This window comes from Cyclospora cayetanensis, unplaced genomic scaffold, assembly GCF_002999335.1.
Source record: "Cyclospora cayetanensis isolate NF1_C8 unplaced genomic scaffold, CcayRef3 CcayRef3_contig_66, whole genome shotgun sequence".
NCBI lineage: Eukaryota > Apicomplexa > Conoidasida > Eucoccidiorida > Eimeriidae > Cyclospora > Cyclospora cayetanensis.
This window is the reverse complement of record NW_020312657.1, coordinates 132,800-153,326: the sequence shown is the minus strand read 5'-3', so window position 1 is coordinate 153,326 and position 20,527 is coordinate 132,800. Positions and strand designations below refer to the sequence as shown.

Genomic DNA, 20,527 nt, shown 5'->3' with positions numbered 1-20,527 from the left:
CAGGATCTTGTGAACGGAAGAAGCAATGCCAGACGAGCACAACTCAAAGAAGTGCAGTCACCCTACCAAAAACTACAAAAGAGAGCCGCAGCGGCGGGTGTATTGCCTTTTCTGAAGATTCTTTAAACCCCCAACCACAAGGTCCTTGGGAAACACACAAAGCGCTTCCATTGCAGAGTCGCGCCTCTCTGTGGCTCTCCTGGCCGTGATCAAGAGGCTTAATCATAAAAACACGGCATTTCATTCATGGGAAAAAAAGAAAACGTCATCAAAAGGCCCCTGTTATCGCCTTAAGTGAGGGGGGAGGGGGGCAGAGCGGCGCAAGGGGGGCTTACGGCACTCGTCACTGCTACGCTAGACCCTTTGGCTTCCACTCTAACCGTTACTCCTGTTCTTTTCCTTTTATAGCGTCAGACCCCTTGAGGCTTCCGCCTGCACCGGCGGCGGGCATGCAATTAGCTAGAGTTTCACAGGTGTTGCTCCTGCTCGGCTGTGTGTGCCCGTGCGCGGGGGAGGAAGGCGTAAAATATGTTGGTGCGTGGAAAGGGTGACGGAATAACGCGGCCTTGTCTGTGTGGCTGCACCAATACGTCGATGCGCACTTTTGCCTGAGCTGCCTTGTCTAGCAGGATCAGAGGCTCTAGAGTTCGGCTGAAGAGAGAGATATGCACCCTGGGCATAGCGATCTTGCAGTGCTTCGAGGGGTCAAATGGCCTTCCGGAGATATCCTGCTGCGCAACGACCTCCAGGTGTCTGCGCTTCCCTCGCATTCTCTCAAGGAGCTGCATCTATGCGCCTTGGATGGGCCTATCCAAGGCGCATAGATGCAGCTCCTTGAGAGAATGCGAGGGAAGCGTGTGCAACGCGCCACAACTCCCGCCGATAACAAAAGCTAGAAAGCAGCTCGTCCGCGAAAAAACGACAAGCTTCCCAGTTTCCTTCCTCCCTTCTTCTTCCCCCCTTCCCGTCCCCTTCAGCTCTCACTCGAGGTACCAGAGTCGTGACGCGCGAAAGCTGATGCGGCGTTCCCTAGGGCTGCCGTTGCCAACAGCGAACAAACTGTTCACGAACTAGGCCAGCTACTGGTCAACTTCAGCTTTCTAGTGCGCTCGCTGTATTACCAAGGACCAACGCATTGACTCGTTGGCTTGGATGCTTGTGCGTCTCTTCTTCCTCTAACGCACTGCTACCTCGATATGTGAAGACACGGTTGCGCACTTGCACGCTTCCTAGAAGCTATGCGCAACTAGGTTGCTGAAGGCTGCCTGAGGGGGAGCCGGCAGAGGACAGGGAGATTTCTTTTGAGAAACACTCAATAAGGTGATACAGAGTGTGTATATTGCATCTAATATACATACATAATCTATTTATATGGAACGTTACACCTAGAGAGTCCTACAGCAGCAGCAGGGCAGCGCACATCAATCCCGCCTGCGCGTCGATGGCCGTTTTTATTGTGCTCCCTTCCTTCGGCTCTGGGCTGCCGTCTCTAACAGACTAAAAAGCACGGGTCGTTTAAAAAGACAACCCCTAACCTTTCTAACCAATACACTTTTATACATAGACGAAGATGTCTAACCCTCGTCTTCCGATACCTCTTGGACCTAAGACCTAGCGCCAGCGGGAGGTGCAGCTCCGCGGGAGGCACGACGAAACAGGATGGTTGCCTCTTGGAGGGCAGCCGTCAATAGGTGCATAGCTTCTGCTGCCTGCAACGACAGCGTAGAAAACACTCAGGAGCACATCGCATGCGCAGCAACATCACCAGCAGCCGCGGGGTCAAGCGACCCTCACAACGCATTTTCGAGTGCGCACACACAGAACACCGGCAACATGAACAGAAGATGCAGCAGTAGCCAGCAGCCACAGCAACATGAACAGAAGATGCAGCAGTAGCAAGCAGCCACAGCATCCCGAGGCAATAGCGAAACTCACAAGCGGATGAGGATTCTTGTCAGGATGCACCTGCAGTGCCAGCACGCGGTAGCGACGCTGCACGATCCTCAAAGCCTCTGCCCCCCCTAGCGATCCGGCCTGCAATGTATGACATCACCAAAAACACACAAAATCCCAAAAGAGCACTTTCGCATGCACGAAAGACGAAGGGTTGTACTGCGTAAGCATGCAACCGGCTCCTGGCGCAAGCAGTTGCTGGCTTCCCTCCACGGCAGCCAGTAACTCTTGAGCAGGGAGTTCTAAGCAGTCATCCCTAAGCAAGCAAGATGCAGCGATCAAGAAATCCAAGCAGCGTCAAGGCTTCTTCGTTGAAGGCGTGAACAGACAGACAGACAGACAGACAGACAGACAAACCTGCAAGACTGTACAGCAGCCCTTTCCTTTTGCAGCCAGTACACGCCGCACTGCAAGTGCTTGTTCTTCGGTCAGACACTTTTTCCCGGATGTGCTGCTGTTGCTGTTGTTGCCAGAATGCTGCTGCTTTAGTTGTTGCTGCTGAAACTCCCGCACATCCTGCAAGGCCAAGCGCTTGCAGTAAGCTGCGGTCAGAATATACACACACACATACATAAACATGTATATCAATGCACACATATACAAATATACATATAAACATATAAATATAAATATATATATATATATACAAGCACACAGGCACTCGAATATTGAAGCCCTCATGAGAGTGCGCTTTCCTCTTCTTATTTCCCTCCCTTTTCCCTACGGCCGCCTGCCACAAATGTTTTTAACCCCCTAACTCTTTTTAAACTCGTAGACTTCAAGACTGCCAGAAATACAATGGACCTTCTGTTGCTGCAGCCGCATGCGCTGCTTGGGGGGCTGCAGGAGTTCGCGGCTGCTGCACCCTGTGCGGCTTGTAGCTGGGTGGCAGTGTCTCTGAATTTGCACAGGAAGCAAGCAAGCATAAACTCCTCTTTTCTTGAGCTTTTCACACCCTAGGAAGCTGCACTCCGTTCCTACAGTAGCGCTACGTCGTGACCAGGGAAGTGCAACAGCACGCAAACAGCAGCAAAGCACAGCGCCATCCCCCTTTCCCCTAGTTTTCGACAGTGTGCTCCTGATGCTTTTCCCTTTTGAATCTTACCAGCTGCACGAGCAGCAGCGGCCGCTGCCGCAGCCGCAGCCGTTTTCGCCATTTGCTGACGCGCCTCCTGCAGCAGTTGTTGTTGCTTCTCGCGAATGGCTTGCTCAAGCTGCAACAACACTCACGCCCCCATACATACAGTTGATCCTAAGAATAAGAAGAAGAGAAAGAAGTCTTGGCGACAATAGCCGGCCTCTCGAACAGCCTGTATAAAAGCACTGCTTTCTCCGATATTTCAAGGGTTTGGAGGCTTGCACATCATTACCTCTCGATCTCTGCTGAGAGCACGCAGACGAGCACCAGGAGTAAAGAAGCTCGAAGCAAGGCACAGGGAGCACCTGCAAAAACAAAAAAAACCATATATGTACAAAATCATCTCCTCATCCATTTTATTCAGCAGTCAACAAGCTGCATGCCGGCCGCACGGGAAACAAAAGCAGCCACTCTCAAAGCGGAGCCAACAAAGAAGCGAAGCGAGAAATAATCGAGGCGTGGTACAAAGACTTGCAACGGGATACGAAGTGCTCCCTTGCAAAGGCAGAACTAAGCAGCCACTCTCAAAGCGGAGCCAACAAAGAAGCGAAGCGAGAAATAATCAAGGCGTGGTACAAAGACTTGAAACACGATACAAAGTGCTCCCTTGCAAAGGCAGAACTAAGCAGCCACTCTAAAAGCGGAGCCAACAAAGAAGCAAAACGGGAAAAAATCGAGGCGTGGTACAAAGACTTGAAACACGATACAAAGTGCTCCCTTGCAAAAGCAGAACTAAGCAGCCACTCTCAAAGCGGAGCCAACAAAGAAGCGAAGCGAGAAATAATCAAGGCGTGGTACAAAGACTTGAAACACGATACAAAGTGCTCCCTTGCAAATAAGAACTTGAATCGCAGCAGCCATGAAAACGCCTCTCCTCCTAGCAGCATCAGCCCCTCCTCCAACGCAGTGCCAACCCGCCACAAGCATTTCTCGGCATACCACAATCCTTCCTTGAGCTCTCGATAGGTTCTCAAAAACACATGATCTTTCCCGCAGCGAATTCTAGCCTTCCACCCACGCAGCAGCGCAGGCAGCTCCTCCCTACCCCCCTCCGCTGCCGCTGCTGCTGCATCTGCACTCCACTGCAACTGGAGCAAACAGCCTCGACGGTGCTTGCTCGTAATCCTGCTGCTCGCAGAAACGCATTCTGGCTGCTGCTGCTGCGATTGCTGCTGCTTTTCGGGAGACGAACAGTGGCAAAACGCACTGCAGCGTAGTCAACACACAAAAGCCCCTACAGGCTGCTGCCTGCTGCCGCACGAAAGAGCTGATTCTGAAGGACGAATAAGTAAAGTAGTACAACCAAACACTAGTACAAGCAGCACTGGTACAGCCAAATGCTAGTACAAACGACGCTAGTACAGCCAAACACTAGTACAAGCAACACTGGTACAACCAAATACTCGTACAAGCAGCACTGGTACAACCAAATACTAGTACAAACGACGCTTGTACAAGCAACACTAGTACAGCCAAACACTAGTACAAACGGCACTAGTACACCCAAACACTAGCACAACCAAACACTAGTACAGCCAAACACTAGTACAGCCAAACACTAGTACAGCCAAACACTAGCACAGCCAAACACTAGTACAGCTAAACACTAGTACAGCCAAACACTAGTACAGCCAAACACTAGTACACCCAAACACTAGTACACCCAAACACTAGCACAGCCAAACACTAGTACAGCCAAACACTAGTACACCCAAACACTAGCACAACCAAACACTAGTACAGCCAAACACTAGCACAGCCAAACACTAGTACAGCCAAACACTAGTACAGCCAAACACTAGCACAGCCAAACACTAGCACAACCAAACACTAGCACTCAGACAGACATACCTGAAAGCTGCAACAACAGCCATGCAATCGCGGCAGCCAGTCTTGCCTCTGCTGCGGGCGCTGCTGTTTGCAGTGTTGGTATTTCCATGAATAATGCATGTTTGTGCGCTAATATTCGTCCCTGGCTGCCGTGGCAAAGGCAGTCTTCTTGTGGAATTCCTGGGTAGTCTTACTGCTGCTCCAGCTGTTGCTGCTGTTGCTGCTGCTGCGCCTTCCCCTGTATCGCCTTCGACGTCTATCACCAGGCTGTTGCCACTGGCTTGCTTACGACCAGCGCGCTGCTGCTGCACTTGCTGCTCAGCAGAACTTGCAGCAGCAGCAGCAGCTGCTGCTGCTGCTGCTGCTGCTGCTGCACGAGCAGCAGCAAGTGGGGAAGCTCTAAAACACGCAGGCACTGGCGATGCCTGAGGAGAAGTCACGAGACGGGGAGCAGCTGCTGCTGCTGCTGCTGCAGCTGCTGCTGCAGCAGTGGCGGACCTCCAGGGAGAAGAGGGCTGTGCTGCTGCTGCTGCATTTGCTGCTCGTAGTGGGGAGGGAGTCGATGCAGGAGCACCAGCAATGCGGCGGCACTTCGCAGCAGCAGCAGCACCAGCAGCAGCGACGGGAGACGGCTGTGCCGTTCTCTTGCGACTCGCAATCAAAACACGCGCTGCTTCGCTCTCCTCACTGCTACTGCTGCTGCTGCTGCTGCTGCTGCTGCTGCTGCTGCTACTGCTGCTGCTGCTGCTGCTGCTGCTAGTCAAGTCATCGTCACTCACAACGATCGTAATAGGCGCTTTGATGTGCGTTCCTGCACTTAGCCGCAGCGGCTGTCTTCGCTGCTGAGCGTCTCCTGACCAACCTGCAGCAGCAGCAGCAGGTGCTGCTGCTGCACTTGCTGCTCTCGCTGCAAAAGCCGATGGTGAAGCAGCAGATGCTGCTGCTGGTGCCTGCTGGGGAGCAACGGAGCAGGATTGCTGCTGCTGCTCTTGCTGCACGAAGCGGCGCTGCCGCAGCCTCTGCAATGCATGCTGCTGCTGCTGAACGCTCCCTTGAAGTTGCTGCAATGCTTGCCACTTTATTTGCTGCAAATGGTGCTTCGGATGCAGCAGGAGCTGCTGCAGCAACTCCTGCTGCAGCATCTCTGCCTGCACCTGAGGCATCGCTGCTGCCTGCACGGGGGCCTGCTGCTGCTGCTGCTGCTGCTGCTGCTGCTGCAGCTGCTGCTGCTGCTGCTGCAACAGTAACAGCAGTGCAGTGGTGCGTTTGTCGGAGGGAAGCGGCAGCTGCTGCTGCACCTGTTGCACTTGCTGCTGCAGCTGCTGCACTTGCTGCTGCAGCTGCTGCTGTTGCTGCAACAGTATCAGCAGTGCAGTGGTGCGTTTGTCGGAGGGAAGTGGCAGCTGCTGCTGCTGCACTTGTTGCTGCACTTGCTGCTGCAACTGTGACAGCAGTGCAGTAATGCGTTTGTCGGAGGGAAGCGGCAGCTGCTGCTGCACTTGTTGCTGCTGCACTTGTTGCTGCTGCACTTGTTGCTGCTGCACTTGTTGCTGCTGCACTTGTTGCTGCTGCACTTGCTGCTGAGCTGCTGACAGCGGCGGAGAAGGCTTGCGAGTGGATCTTCGTGCCGTGGCAGCAGCAGAAGTCTCAGTGCATGTAACAAGCCTCTTCCCTTCAGACAGTGTACCCAAGCTTCTTCTGCTTTCGCCTTTGCTGCTGTCGCATGCGGAGCTTTGACTGCGAATCTCTGCATGCGGCAGCAGCCGTCGTTCCCTCTGGCAGTGCTGCTCAGCACAAAGGCCTATGGGTTTTCTGCTGCCGTCGCTACAGCGATGAATTTTTGAACCACAGCCTCCAGTGTTATTGTTGCTGTTGCTGCTGCTTGTGTTTGTGTTTGTGCTTGCGTTTGTGCTTGTGCTTGTGTTGCCGCTGGACGAGTCACGCTTTAGTGTGCTGCTGCTGCGTCCATTGCTAGAATTCCTAATGGTCGTAGACTTTGAAGTTTTAGCCGCTGCAAAATTTCCTCCGTATGTCTGTTGCTTCCCCTGGAGCTGTTCACTGCTGCTGCTGGTGCTTGTGCTGCTGCTGTGAGTATTTTGAGCACCGGGATGCTGCTGCTGCTGTTTCTGCTGCTGTTGCGATCGCTGTTTGTAGCTGGCTGCGTCCTTTGTGGGCATGGTTCCCAGCTCATCGGCAGTGGCGTAAAAGGAGTTCAGCTGTTAAGGTGTTGCTGCTGTTATGGTGTTGCTGCTGTTATGGTGTTGTTGCTGCTACTGCGGTTATAGCAGCCGCCTTCCCACAGCCAGTGCCAGTGGTCAAGGCTTCTTGCTTCGGTTGTTGCTACGCTGTTGCAATGTCGAGGAGGTTCCCCTGAAGCTTTTGCAGAAGCGGTGGCGTTTTTGCAGCGTTTCAGCTCATTGCACGTCTGTAACTGTGCAGGTAGTGTCGGCTGCTCTTGGTGATGCTGCCGCGAGGTGTATAGTCAGTCTTTGCAGCAACATCAGGGGAGTGACCACGAAGGGCAGTGATGAGGCAGAAGAGCCTCCCTCAGGTTGTTGTGAAGGCGCGAATCCACGGCCCCCTCCGAGGATTCGCGGTGTACAGGGGGAAAAGGAGACTGAAATTGGTCAAAAAAGGAGAGCGTTCTAGCTTTCTGCTCGACTGCTTGGCAGGGGAACCGTGCGTAGATATATGTACATGGCAGCCCCCTTGCAGTCTGCAGTCCTTCCCGCCCAGGTGTACAGCAGCGCAGTCGCTCGAGGGTGCTTGAAAATCATAGAACGTGTGCATAAGCACTGCATCAGCATATCGACAATGCATTGGCTGTGAGGGCGAATGGCGGCCGCATTTCAATAATCGGCATGGAGTGTAATTCACCACACATGCTCCCGCCGTGGCTGCCCCTTGGACGGTGGAGGGAGCGGTGGCAGCAAAGGGTTCCTTCGAGACTTGGAAGCTCTCACGCACTGCGCCGAGTACCGTCTATGTTCTTAAAAACATGCCTTTTGTGACTGTCTAGAGGCCAGGCAGGCGTTAGCAGCAACGGCCGACGGCTCACGCCTGCCGCATAGAGCAGTTTCACCCCTCCTCTCTGCCCGTCTGTCTGGCAGTGCGCGCGGGTAAGGCCGCGTTGTTGTTGAAGACGCGCTTGTTTGTGACTCTGCGTGTTTTTATTGCACGCCCTGAGCTGCATGCAGGAAGCCTTGTCCATGGTGGCAGTGTGTTTCTTCATTCGATGCCGCCTCGGGGGGCATACACGGACGCGCAGCGTCTTGAATGCCGTTTGCCACCGAGCAGCTCCGACGGCAAGGTGTCCATGACTTCCTTTGCGCAGTTGATATGCGAACTTACTCCTTTGCACTTCGTGCTGCACCGGGAATATTGCTGTAGGAAGTTGTATGGTAGGCACTGACTGGTGGGTGGGTAGTTGGACGGCTCGCCTATCTAACAAGCTGCAGAGAGTAGAGACAGAGGGGCAACGGAATAATGCTGTAAGAGCAATGCTGTTGTGTGCTTGAATGGGGACGTCAGATTGCTGCTGTGCGCGCACCTGGCGCTGGCGGAGGCTGTCTGTTCGGAGTGCTTGTTTACGGGGTTGCAACGCGAATGCAAGCTTAATAGGTCTTGCTTACTGCCTTGTCATGCCACATGTGCTGCCATCTCAAAGGTCTTCTCCGTAGGAAGACGGCGCACGACTCCATGCTCAACAAAGGTGCAGCCAGTATAAAACTATTGTCTTTTTTCTTTCTCTCTCTCTCTCTGAAAGAACTATCGCCTTTCCCTATCCGCAGCCTTGAGAAATCCGGACATGCGGAAAGAAATACAGCCAAGGGCGCGTAGTTGCTCCCCGTAGAAAGGCACTTGAAGCGTTCACAGGTAGTTGCACATGGCATCGAGCGCCCATGCACGCAACACTACGTCTTCCCGTATCGAGCTAGTAGGTCTCTGCCTGCAATAATCAGAACTACGAACAAGCAGACTTAGAAATCACTGGTATACTCATTCTTAGATCAGCATAACGCGTGTAGAAAAACTGTTGGAGCTCTTAGCTGAAGGGGCGCGGGGGCCAGGGGAGGGGAAGTAAGTCGCTTCTGAATGGGTTCGCAACAACATTCTCTAAAGCTCTGTATTGCGTTTCCGGCAAACGATGACGCTTCTTAGGAAGACTTCTTATGAGCGTTACACCCCGTGTGTATGCACACCGTCCAATACAGCGCTGCAAGAGCCGCAGCTAGCGTTTTCGCCGCGCTGCTGTAATAACAATGCGCGTTGAACGTTTCGCCCCAAGCGGCGGCCGGGTGTCTTTCCTCCTCCTTTACCTCTGCAGAGCACGATGCCTGCATGAGCCGCATCGCGGCACGCTAGCTCTTCCACTACTTCCTAAGCGACTCGAGATGTCGCGCGCGCGCATTCTTTGATGGGTGGCGTATGAAGGTCACGCTGATGGAGCTGAGCAAGCGGCATTTCCGCAAGCATGCCCTGTTGCTTTTCATGGAGACACCCCATCTTTTCACGCCTTTGCCGCTTGCAGCGGCCGCCCTTCACGAGTTGTTGCGGCTAGATGTGATTCGTCAACAACTAATGCATGCAGCTGCACATCTAGGAAAACGCGTGCCGCCGTAGGCGCATGCGCTTTCAATCCACGCCCTGTCACCGCCTCCCTAAGACACTCGGATCAGCTACACGCTGTGCGCGTTCTCTGGCCAGCCAAAGCAAACAGCCCTTCGGCAAGAGGCGAAAAAGACGCCTTTTCTCCCCCTAAGCCCCTCCCTACTTCCTTAACAGGAGCTGTAGAAGCAAACCAAGGGAAAGCCCGTCTCTCTCTCTCTCGCTATCTGTCTCAAAGCAGCCTGCTAGCTCATCCAGCTGCACTTGTACTGCCCGCTGCACTGCACTGTGCACTGCACTTCAAGGAAGACGCAGCACTTCCTTGGAATTCAGTGCAGTGCGGCCCCGCATGCGGCGTTTTCGCGCTTTGAGCTCCGTCACTCCCCATAGGCGGCGAAGCGATGCGCATCGTCTTTGATGCTGTCGGGGAGGTCTCCCAAGACTTTAACTGCATAGCACCCAGGCACCCCTTCGGCTGCAGCAGGAACGTACGCACATGCGTCGCCGTCCAACGAACTATGCTAAAAGCACCCTCTCTCTGTGGCAGCTGAAGGCACACGGCACTCGTTCCCCTCCCCTTCCCCCCGCCTTACTTCCCCTCTACCCCTTCCCTCCGGACTAAGAGCGCTCTTCCGCTGCCGCTGCAGACGCCACCCCTACGACTCCCTGTCTCACTCAGTTTATTGTGCCGAGCCACCCAAGACCCCTGAGGCTTGATAAGCGCTACAAAGCCCGCAAAGTTAGGCGAAGTGCAGCCCAAAACGCGGCTCCTGTCGCCGTCGATCTGCAGCCAGGCGCAGTTCGGACAGCCCTCGTCATAGAACTGCAGCGCGCCCACAAGCACAGACACACACACACACACACACACACTGGTTCAGAGAGGGCAGGAGAGACAAAGAGAGAGACAGAGAGAGGGAACGCGAGTGAAAGAGAGGGTAGGAGAGACAAAGAGAGAGAGAAAGAGAGAGAGAAAGAGAGAGAGAAAAAAAAGATGAAGGCGTCATTCCAACTAGACACCCCTGGATTCCACACGTGCTCTCCAACGAAAGCAGTAAAAGAAGCGCGATATATATAGAGATGCAGCGAGACAAACAGCAAGGCACGCGCGTTCATGCAAAAGGGTTCACTCCATGCCGCCAGCTGGTGCAGCAGGCGAAAACTTTGCACGCCTTTCGAAAGGGGAAGGAGGTCTTGCCTGCTGCTCCGTCATTACGAGCCGGCAGCTGATGCAGGCCCGAAGCTTGAGTTGCACTTTTTCTTTTTCTTCGCCCTCTCGCGTCTTGACTTTTCGAATAGTGCCGAGGGGCACGACGCCTCCAGCCTCCCGCTCACCTGCTTCCAGGGGCCCCTTCTGATCCTTCTCGTCTCCGCTTCGCCCTTCCGAGTCCATTTTCCATCGACGAGCGACGGGGAGGCTGCGAAGCGAAGCTGGCACCCGCAGCCGCGGTACCGTACAGCGGAGCGTTCGTTGAGCTCAGGAGCAGCAGCAGCCCTTTGCCCCGTATTCCTGCAAAAGCCGACTGCTGCTGGATGGCGCTGCTTTTGTGAGGCGATGCATGCGCGCAGGGAGTTCGCAATTGAATTCTGCGCAAAATTGTTCATGAAGTTTAGCCGCTTACCGCGCCGCTTTCCGGGAATCCAGGATTCAAGGGGCCCCCCGTGCAACTTGGGGGCCCCCTCCTGCACGCAGCCCCCCCGAGGCGTCATTCGTTTGGCGCCGCGGCTTTTCCATTTTGTGAAGACTCTCGCGCTTTGCGCGGCAAACTAATTAGAATTTAAGAATACCGCTTTTCGCGTAGCTCCTGCTGTCTATCTGACCCCCGAGGGGAAGTGTTGCACCGGCGCACAGGCGCTGCTGCCTCTCCTTCTGGGTTGGTAGCCATGGCACGCCTTTTCGGAGGCGACTCTGACTTCTGGACGGAGGATGACAGCAGCGAGCAGTCTTCAGATGAGGGAGAAGGGTGTCTTGCTCAGCAGGGTTCTACGGCTTACCCTGCAGGCTGCGAAGCCTCGAGCTGCAACGGGGCCCCCCCCCCTGTCGATGCGCTGCTTCCCCCGCTAGCCTCGTTCATTCCGGCCCCCCTTGCCGTCCCTCCGGTGTCTCTGGAGACACTCGAGGAGCTGAAGCTGCTGGGGAGTGAAGCCTCAAGCGGCACAGTAGCGCATGCGCAAGGGCACCAACAGCAGCCCCCGTCTTCGCCTCAGGGGCAGCGGCCGCTCGACTCCCGACAGACAGCGACAGCGCCATGGGGCGGTGCGGCAGATGGAGGTGAAAGCTTGAATTTTTTCCCACAACATCAACAACAAGAGCAGCAGCAACAACAACTACAGCAACAACATCAGGAGCAGCAGCAGCACCAACAACAACCGCTTCTGTTGCCTTTGGATTTGCTGTGTGATGATGGCGATGGCCACCCGAGGCCTCCCCAATTTCGCATCACTTTCGAGCTGCTCGAGGAAATTCCTCTCAACCTAAATCCGAACGCAGCTCCTCCACCTGTCGTAGAGCACGAGCCACCAAGGAAACAGTTGCAGCTCATGCGTGACGATCACGCGATTCCAGGGGTAGAGCCTAAGGCGGGTGCAGCTGCTGCAGCTGCTGCAGCTGCTGCTGAGAGGGGCCCCTCGTCAACAGCAACAGCAGCAGCACCAGCAACAACAGAAGAAGAGGAAAATCCCCAGCGGTCAAAGCTTAGGGCAATCCGAAAAAAGTGGTGTATAGACGATGCTACTGACGTGTCGCACTTCAGACGCATGCTTCGCGAAATTCGGAAAGAGAGGGCTGCTGCCGTTGCTGCCGCAGCAGCAGCTCGACAGCAGCAGCAGCAGCAGCAGCTAGCTGGAGACATCCCTGGCAGCAGCAATACACTGGAAAATCTCATAAGGGCACCTATTGCACCCCCTCCAGATGCAGCAACAGCTGCTGCGTTGACTAGGCCTATTGGTGATGCTACTTTGCCTGCTGCAAGCCTTGCAGCTGCAGCTGCTGCTCCCTCAGTCCTTGTTGACAAAAGCGACGCTGATCTCTCCCCCGAAGAGGAACCACTAGCCATCGAGTTTGCTTTTTCGCTAGATGAATTCCAAAAGAGAGCTATCTTACGCTTAGAAAAAAATCAATGCGTTTTCGTTGCGGCCCACACCAGTGCAGGTACATTCACACATTTTTACATTGTGTTCTCATTCTTCTCTTTCTTTCTTCTCCTTCTTCTCTTTCTTTCTTTCTTCTCATTCTTCTCTTTCTTTCTTCTCATTCTTCTCTTTCTTTCTTTCTTCTCGCTCTTCTCTTCATTTCTTTCTTCTCCTTCTTCTCTTTATTTCTGTATTCTCCTTCTTCTCCTTTCTGTATTCTCCTTCTTCTCCTTTCTGTATTCTCATTCTTCTCTTTCTTTCTTTATTCTCATTCTTCCCTTTCTTTATTTATTCTCATTCTCCCTTTCTTTCTTTATTCTAATCCTCCCTCCCTTTCTTATTTTATTTGTCTTCCTCCCTTTCTTTCTTTATTCTCCTCCGTCTCTTCATTCTCCTGCCTTTCTTTCTTTATTCTCCCTCTCGCTCCCTTTCTTTCTTCATTCTCATTCTCCCTCCCTTTCTTTCTGTAATTTCCCTCTCCCTCTCTTACTTTCTTTATTCTCCTCCGTCTCTTCATTCTCCTTCCTGCCTTTCTTCATTCTCCCTCTCGCTCCCTTTCTTTATTTATTCTCATTCTCCCTTTCTTTCTTCATTCTCATTCTCCCTTTCTTTCTTCATTCTCATTCTTCTCTTTCTTTCTTCATTATCATTCTTCTCTTTCTTTCTTATTTCTCCCTTTCCCTTTCTTTCTTATTTCTCCCTCTCCCTCCCTTTCTTTATTCATTCTCATTCTCCCTTTCTTTCTTAATTCTCCTCCGTCTCTTTCTTTATGCTAATCCTCCCTGCCTTCCTTTCTTCTCATTCTCTCCTTCTTTCCTTCTTTATTCTGATCCTCCCTTTCTTTCTTAATTCTAATCCTCCCTCCCTTTCTTTCTTAATTCAAATCCTCCCTGCCTTTCTTTCTTTTCCTCATCCTGATCCTCCCTTTCTTTCTTAATTCTAATCCTCCCTCCCTTTCTTTCTTTTCCTCATCCTGATCCTCCCTTTCTTCATTCTCCTCCTCTTTTTAAACGCACCTTTTTAGGACACCGCCACCATCACCCCCACCCTTCTTCTCCCCCCTTCCTTCCTGCTAATTTTCTCCCCTTCCTTGTACTTTTTTTGAGTATTTTTTCAGGCAAGACTGTTGTTGCCGAGTATGCGATTGCTCTGGCCCTCCAACGCAGAAGGCGTTGCGTTTTTTTGTCGCCTCTCAAGGCCTTGTCCAATCAGAAGTATCGAGAATTCAAGCAAAAGTTCATATCCGTAGGTGTTGCCGCTCCACTGCCCCTACGAGGAAGCCACACCTCCAGAAAGCCGCATCTTCGAGCTGTTTCAGAAAATGTGCATCGCCTGTCTGGCAAGCTGCGCAGAGGCACGCTGTGAGGGAAGCTCGATCGCTTGCTCGATCGCTTGCTCGATCGCTTGCTCGATCGCTTGCTCGATCGCTTGCTCGATCGCTTGCTCACTCGTGCATTTCTGTCTCTTTTGTAGAATGGTCGTTTGTTTCGCGTGCGCTCAAGGCACGCTTTCCCAAAAGACGATCTTTAGGGCCTCGCAATGACGCCACCGATTCCTGCATCAGTCACCTCCTCAATCACTCGATCTTTCCATTCGCTCTGCGAGAGCTGCTTCTGAGGTTGCTGCGTCTTTAAGCTTTCAAATTTTGCGGTGCTGCTGGCGTGAAATGAGGCCTTTTGCAGGTGGGGCTTATAACGGGAGACATTTGTATCAACCCAGGGGCCGCCTGCCTCATTGTGACAACGGAAATTCTCAGAAGTCTTCTCTTCAGGCAAGCACCCTCAGCTCTAGAGTGTTTCCGTGGCGGCGCATGCTCAGCTTGCAGCCTCCAGTAATCGTTTGGAAGTTGCGCTTTCAAAGGCCTCGCGATGTGTGAGTGTATGTATGTGTCTATGTGTGTGTATGTATGTATGTATGGGTATATGTATGTGTACGTATATATGTGTCTATGTGTGTGTGTATGTATGTATGTACGTGTGTCTACGTGTAGGTATGTATGTATGTATGTATGTACGTGTGTGTATATGTATGTACGTATGTATATACATATGTATATGCATATATATATATATATGTATGTGTTTCTCAGAGGCGATGAGATCATTAGCCAGCTTGACACTGCAATTTTTGATGAAGCACACTACGCCAACGACGCTGAACGCGGCGTTGTATGGGAAGAAACTCTCATTCTTCTGCCTCAGCACGTGAGGCCCTCACATATAAATTCATATATACATGTGTATCTGTATATCTATATCTATATATAGATATATATATATTATGTACTATGCACATACACAAAAGACTCTGTGGCAATCGCGTGTGCGGCTTTATCGAGGTGCTAAAACTTCACAGGCGCTGACGTCTTTTTTTATACGGCCCCAATAGAGCGCTTGCTCTGGAGAAGCACACTTTTCTTCTTGTTTTCTCTTTTCTTTCTCTATGTATATGGATGTACATAATATGTGTATGTGTACCTCTCACACTTCTCCAGAGCATCTCTACCAATACGGCCTAGCAGCAAACCTCACGCCCCCATGAGGCGTTGTTCAATATAAGAGATGCTGTTGAGCAACGATTTTTCTTATCCGCTTCTTTTGTTCTCTCCTATTCTCCACCCCTACCTACCCGCTTCCGCCTCTTAGGATGCACATACTCGGATTGTGTATATCCCTGCATGTAGCCTCCCCCCTCTCTGTCTTACATGTATAAATAAATGAATAAATAAATATATATATATATGTGTGAACACCGGTGCCCCCAAGTGTGAGCTTCTTTCCCTTCAGCTGTTTCCTTGACGCTGCCGTTTTTGCCCTGCTGCATGTCTTTCCAGCCTTTGCCGGAGGCTCATGGGGTTGTCTCGAGAGAGAAACGCAGCCGCATTTTGGCTCTTGTTTTCCTGCAGGTGAATATCGTGCTGCTGTCTGCGACGCTGCCAAACTATCGCGAGTTCTGCGACTGGCTTGGATCTGTCAAACAACGGGAGGTTTTCGCGCTCACCACGCACAAAAGGCCGACTCCCCTTCGCCACTACCTCTATTCCAGAGACAAGCCGTTCCTTCTTATCGACGGAAACGGAGAATTCAACGCCACGGTGCGATTTTCAGAATTGATGGTCCTGAAGGGGCTGGTCGGCATGTGTGTATGTGTGTGTGTGTATGCATGTGTGTGTGTGTAAGTGTCTGTCGATGTGTGTTTATGTTTGTGTGTCTGTCTGTGTGTCTATTTATCTCTGTCTGTCTATGTGTGTGTCTCTGTCTGTCTGTCTGTGTGTGTCTCTGTCTGCCTATGTGTCTATTTGTGTGTGCTGCTAGAAGTAAAGGGGATCGCGCGCGGCAAAGCTTCGTCGTGTGGCTGTTGTTATTTTGTATTTTTGAAGTTTTCTGCGCATAAACTTGCTGCCGGCTGCGCTTGGATGCGCTTGCCGTTGTTTGTTTAGTGTGTGTGTCTGCGAGTTTCGGCACAGCATGTGCACGAAAAATTGGTGTATAAAACATGCTGCTTCTGTCCGTAATGAAGAGGCAAGGGGAAAAGGCTGTGTGCTGGCTGGCGTGGCTTTGAGTCTTCAAGGCAGCAAGGTGCAAGCTGCATCGCTTCTCACGGTGTTTTCCTCAACTTTTATCATGTGTCTCTGCAGGCATACTCGCAAGCATACGCACACATCAGCGAGAAGAAGACGAGTGCACCAAGCGGGGGAGCACACAGAGGAGGAAGAAATGCTTCCGGTGCTTCTAAAAGCTCTTCCTCGGGGGCTAACAAGGCAGCTTATCAAAGTGCTGATGCAAAATTCAAGACGGCATCTCAGCGGCTGCAGACGCTAATTCGGTATTTAGCGAAGGTAGGCATCATCCTCATCGCGCTTGGTGTGATATATATATATATATATTGTATGTATGTATGTATATATGTATGTATTTGTGTATTTATGTATGTGTGTATGTATGTATGTATGTACGTGTATATATATGTATGTATATGTATGTATACATGTGTATGTATGTGTCTCTGTGTTGCAGGAGGATGAACTGCCGGCAGTTCTCTTCTGCTTCAGTCGGCGCAAATGTGAGGCCTTTGCGAGGAGCCTTACACAAATTGATGTGACGCTATCGCAAATTCATCGTAGCAGAATTCATCTGTTCACGAAGGTTCGTCTGCCTCTCATTCAAACCGTATACGGAGGAAAGCAGCGCTGTCAGCAAGGCAGCAGCACATCGGGCAATCGACGCCTCTTTCCTTTTATTGAAATATGACGTTTAGGAGGAAGCTGCAGCTTTTTCGACTGCAGCTTGTGCCTCTATGTGCTATTGCATATGTGCTGCTGTTACTGCTGCCTCCTATGCGAATGCTGCTGCTGCTGCTGCTGTCTGTTGCGTGCTGCTCCTGCCTCCTGCTCTGTGTGTTCTATTGCATATGTGCTGCTGTTACTGCTGCCTCCTCCTCTGTATGCGCTATTGCATGTTGGCTGCTACTACTGCTGCCTCCTCCTCCTGTGTGTGCTACTGCTTCTTCTTTGTGCTACTGCTGCCTCCTCTTCTGTGAGTTTCTGCATCTGTGTGGCTTCACCTGCTCCTTGTAGGAATGCTTGAAGCGGCTTAACCCCGCGGATCGGGAGCTTCGGCAGATCGACTTCGTTTTGCGTCTTGCAGAGCGTGGCATTGGCGTGCATCACGGTGGCCTCTTGCCTATTATCAAAGAGATGGTTAGCATGCTAGGGGTTGAGATTCGCTGCGCTTTTTGCGCAGAAATCGAACGCAGGCATCGCCTTTTGTCGCGTGCAGCGATACAGTTGTACAGCGCTGAAGTATATTGAGAGAAAGAGAGCGAGGAAAAGAGAAAGAAAGAGAGAAAGAGACACACACACACACACACACACACACACACACACACATATTGGGCACTGTGGTATTGCGGTGTGCTGACAGGTAGAAATACTCTTTCAGAGAGGCTTGGTGCGCGTCCTTTTCGCCACTGAGACTCTCGCTGTTGGTCTAAATATGCCTGCGAGGACTGTCGTGTTCACCGACATACGCAAGCACGATGGGGAGAAGATGCGGCCTCTTCACGCCTCAGAATACACTCAGGTATACGACGAACGAGGGCAATGCTCGCTAAGAGCTGTGGCAGCGTGCAGCAGTTCGGGTATTTCTTGAGGGGAGGAAAGGGGAGGGGGTCATGCCGACGGCTCTCGCGAGGCAATATATATGTATATATATGTATATATATATAGAGAGAGCGAGAGAGAGAGAAAGAAAGAGCGAGAGAGCGAGAGAGAGAGAGAAATAAAGAGCAAGAGAGATTTTTTGTTTTTTTAAAAAAAGAAACGTCTCCCTCCGCATTTTTTTTGCCGCTGGAAGCTGCGTCCTTCTGCATGTGCTGCGGCTTCTTGCCTGCCTTCCCACCTCTTTTTTGCATTGAACATTTTCTGCTACTCTGTGCATGACTCGCCTTATTCCTCGTACAGATGGCGGGCAGAGCAGGACGCAGAGGTATTGACACTTGTGGAAACGTCTATGTCTTTGCGCCCGATGAAATTCCTTCTCCAAAGGCAGGTTCTCACATTGCAGATGCAGATGCTGCAGATGCTGATGCTTTGTTGCAGATGCTGATGCTTTGTTGCACATGCAGATGCTTTGTTGCAGAAGCTTTGCTGCTGTTGCAGATGCTTTGCTGCTGTTGCAGATGCAGATGCTTTGTTCCAGATGCAGATGCTTTGTTGCAGATGCAGATGCTTTGTTGCAGATGCAGATGCTTTGTTGCAGATGCTGATGCTTTGCTGCAGATGCTGATGCTTTGTTGCAGATGCTGATGCTTTGTTGCAGATGCTTTGCTCCTGCTGCAGATGCTGTGTTGCTGCTGCTTATGCAGATGCTTTGCCGCAGATGCTGTGTAGGGTGCTGCGTAACTCTTTAGGGCTTTAGTAGCTGCACATGCGCAGGCGTCGTCTTTTCTACGTGAACGCAGAACTCGCTTGCTGCCCCCCCATCGAGGGTGTACATACACCGCATCTGCTGTTGGACTTTTTTTCGCAGGACTTGACAACCATGATGATAGAGCGAGCGACTCCGATGGCTTCGCGCTTCCGACTTACGTATCAAACGCTGCTGCTGCTTCACGCAAAGGCGGACTCTTTGTCTGTGGAAATGCTGCTGAGAAGCAGTTTCAGGGAAGCTGCACGAACCACACAGCGGCCCGTCATAAAGAGAAACCTCCGACGATGCACGAAGGCAAGAGCAGCTTCCCATGCACTTAAGTACATATAGGGTGTAGAATACGTGTGCCTTTGATGATGCGTTCTCAATGGCTTCCTGCACACCAGATAGATAGAAAGAGATAAATAGAGAGAGAGATAGGGAGAGAAATAGGGAGGTAGATAGAAAGAGATCAATCGAGAGAAAGTAGAAAGAGATAGAGATAGATAGATAAATAGATAGATAGATAGATAAATAGATAGATAGATAGATAAATAGATAGATAGATAGATAGATAAATATAGATAGATAGAGATAGATATATAGATCTAGAGAAATAGATAAACAGAGAGCGATAGATAAAGAGAGAGAGATACAGAGAACGAGGGCAAAAGAGAGGGAGATAGAGATAGAACGAGAGAAACTGCAAGACCGCAAGCGCTGCATCCGGAAGTTGACAAAAGTGTTGTATACTTCTAGATATGCATGTGCAGTGTGCTTGCCGGTATACAAAATGCACGTGCAAAACATGCAATTTCTTATCCGCTGAGTGTATGATTCTCAGGCCTTGGCTGCTTTGCCGCCAATTGACTGCATCTTTGGGAAGCCAACGATCCGCAACTATGCAGAGATTCAGCGACAGTGGCATCAAGTTGGAGAGCGCGTTCATCTGTCCGTTGCAAGGCATTCGGATGCTCCTGTGGCTCGTGCTGCCTCGCCAATGCATGCGTTCATCGTATCTTGCTGCCTAGAACTCCTTCTCTTGCGGGTTACTAGCACCTATATATAAATAAATATGTGTACATATGGATATATGCATATATATATATATATACGTACATATAGATATATGCATATATATATGTATATATAGATATACATGTATATATATATATATACGTACATATAGATGTATACATATACATGTATATATATACGTACATATACATATATGCATATATATATATACGTACATATACATATACACATATATATATGTAGCAGCAGGAGGCGTTTCGTATTAACGGCACATGTGACATGACATGACATGCGACTGTCCTTTTCTTTGTCTTCCTCTTCATCATCGCTTCACCATCCGCCATGTAGCAAAGCCACTCCCTCTCTCCCCCGCTGCCTTTCTGCCTCCCTCCTCATAGCAGACTTTGCGTTTCCTCTGGGTATGTGTTTCCGCGTAGGAAGGTGTGGCAACAGCGCCAGATCGCCTCCTCCGTATTCTGCATGGGCCGTATTGTTTTCGTTCACTCGCTCACGCAACTGCTGCCCTTCTCACTTCCAGCCGTCATCCTCAGCGTAGACTTCGTGCCTATCATTCAAGGAGGTATGCGAAGTATACGGGTGCTTGGGGAAAGCTATGTTTGTGTGTGTTTGGCTATATTTGTGTATGTGTGTATGTCTGTCTGTCTATGTGTCTGTCTCGCTGTGTGAGTGTATGTGTGTATACTTGTCTGTACTTTTTCTCTATGGGCCTTTTTTTCTATTTTCGTCTGTATTTGCACGCGTATCTTCTTGTCGGCTCGCTCGCTCACGGGGGTTTTCGGATTTTCCCCCCTTTTTTGCTCCTTCTCTTTTTCTCCCCCCCTCTCACGCCTGCAGCAGCAGCGGAAAACGTGTTGGAACGTCTTGTCAGTGCGAGTTTTTTCTGCCGGATTTTTGTCCGTGA

At 51.1% G+C, this 20,527-nt stretch overlaps 3 protein-coding genes across 3 annotated transcripts; 1 reads left to right on the top strand and 2 right to left on the bottom strand.

Moving 5' to 3' along the window:
• Positions 1-382: 382 nt before the first annotated feature.
• LOC113146831 lies at positions 383-9,273 on the bottom strand. Its single transcript, XM_026335348.1, has 12 exons — positions 9,134-9,273; positions 7,980-8,373; positions 7,635-7,903; positions 4,031-4,216; positions 3,324-3,396; positions 3,063-3,167; positions 2,758-2,848; positions 2,362-2,495; positions 1,936-2,034; positions 1,617-1,709; positions 1,421-1,497; positions 383-578 (listed from the first exon to the last, which is right to left on the bottom strand). The coding sequence occupies exons 1-12, from the start codon at positions 9,271-9,273 to the stop codon at positions 383-385; spliced, it is 1,857 nt and encodes a 618-aa protein (XP_026191133.1).
• A 633-nt stretch (positions 9,274-9,906) lies between these two features.
• LOC34621594 (transcription elongation factor SPT4) lies at positions 9,907-10,919 on the bottom strand. Its single transcript, XM_026335347.1, has 3 exons — positions 10,725-10,919; positions 10,205-10,352; positions 9,907-10,004 (listed from the first exon to the last, which is right to left on the bottom strand). The coding sequence occupies exons 1-3, from the start codon at positions 10,917-10,919 to the stop codon at positions 9,907-9,909; spliced, it is 441 nt and encodes a 146-aa protein (XP_026191132.1).
• Positions 10,920-11,410: 491 nt separating this feature from the next.
• Positions 11,411-17,808, top strand: LOC113146830. The gene is made up of 7 exons (XM_026335346.1): positions 11,411-12,031; positions 12,101-12,677; positions 13,776-13,903; positions 14,341-14,429; positions 14,748-14,862; positions 17,235-17,357; positions 17,581-17,808. The coding sequence occupies exons 1-7, from the start codon at positions 11,411-11,413 to the stop codon at positions 17,806-17,808; spliced, it is 1,881 nt and encodes a 626-aa protein (XP_026191131.1).
• Positions 17,809-20,527: the final 2,719 nt, after the last annotated feature.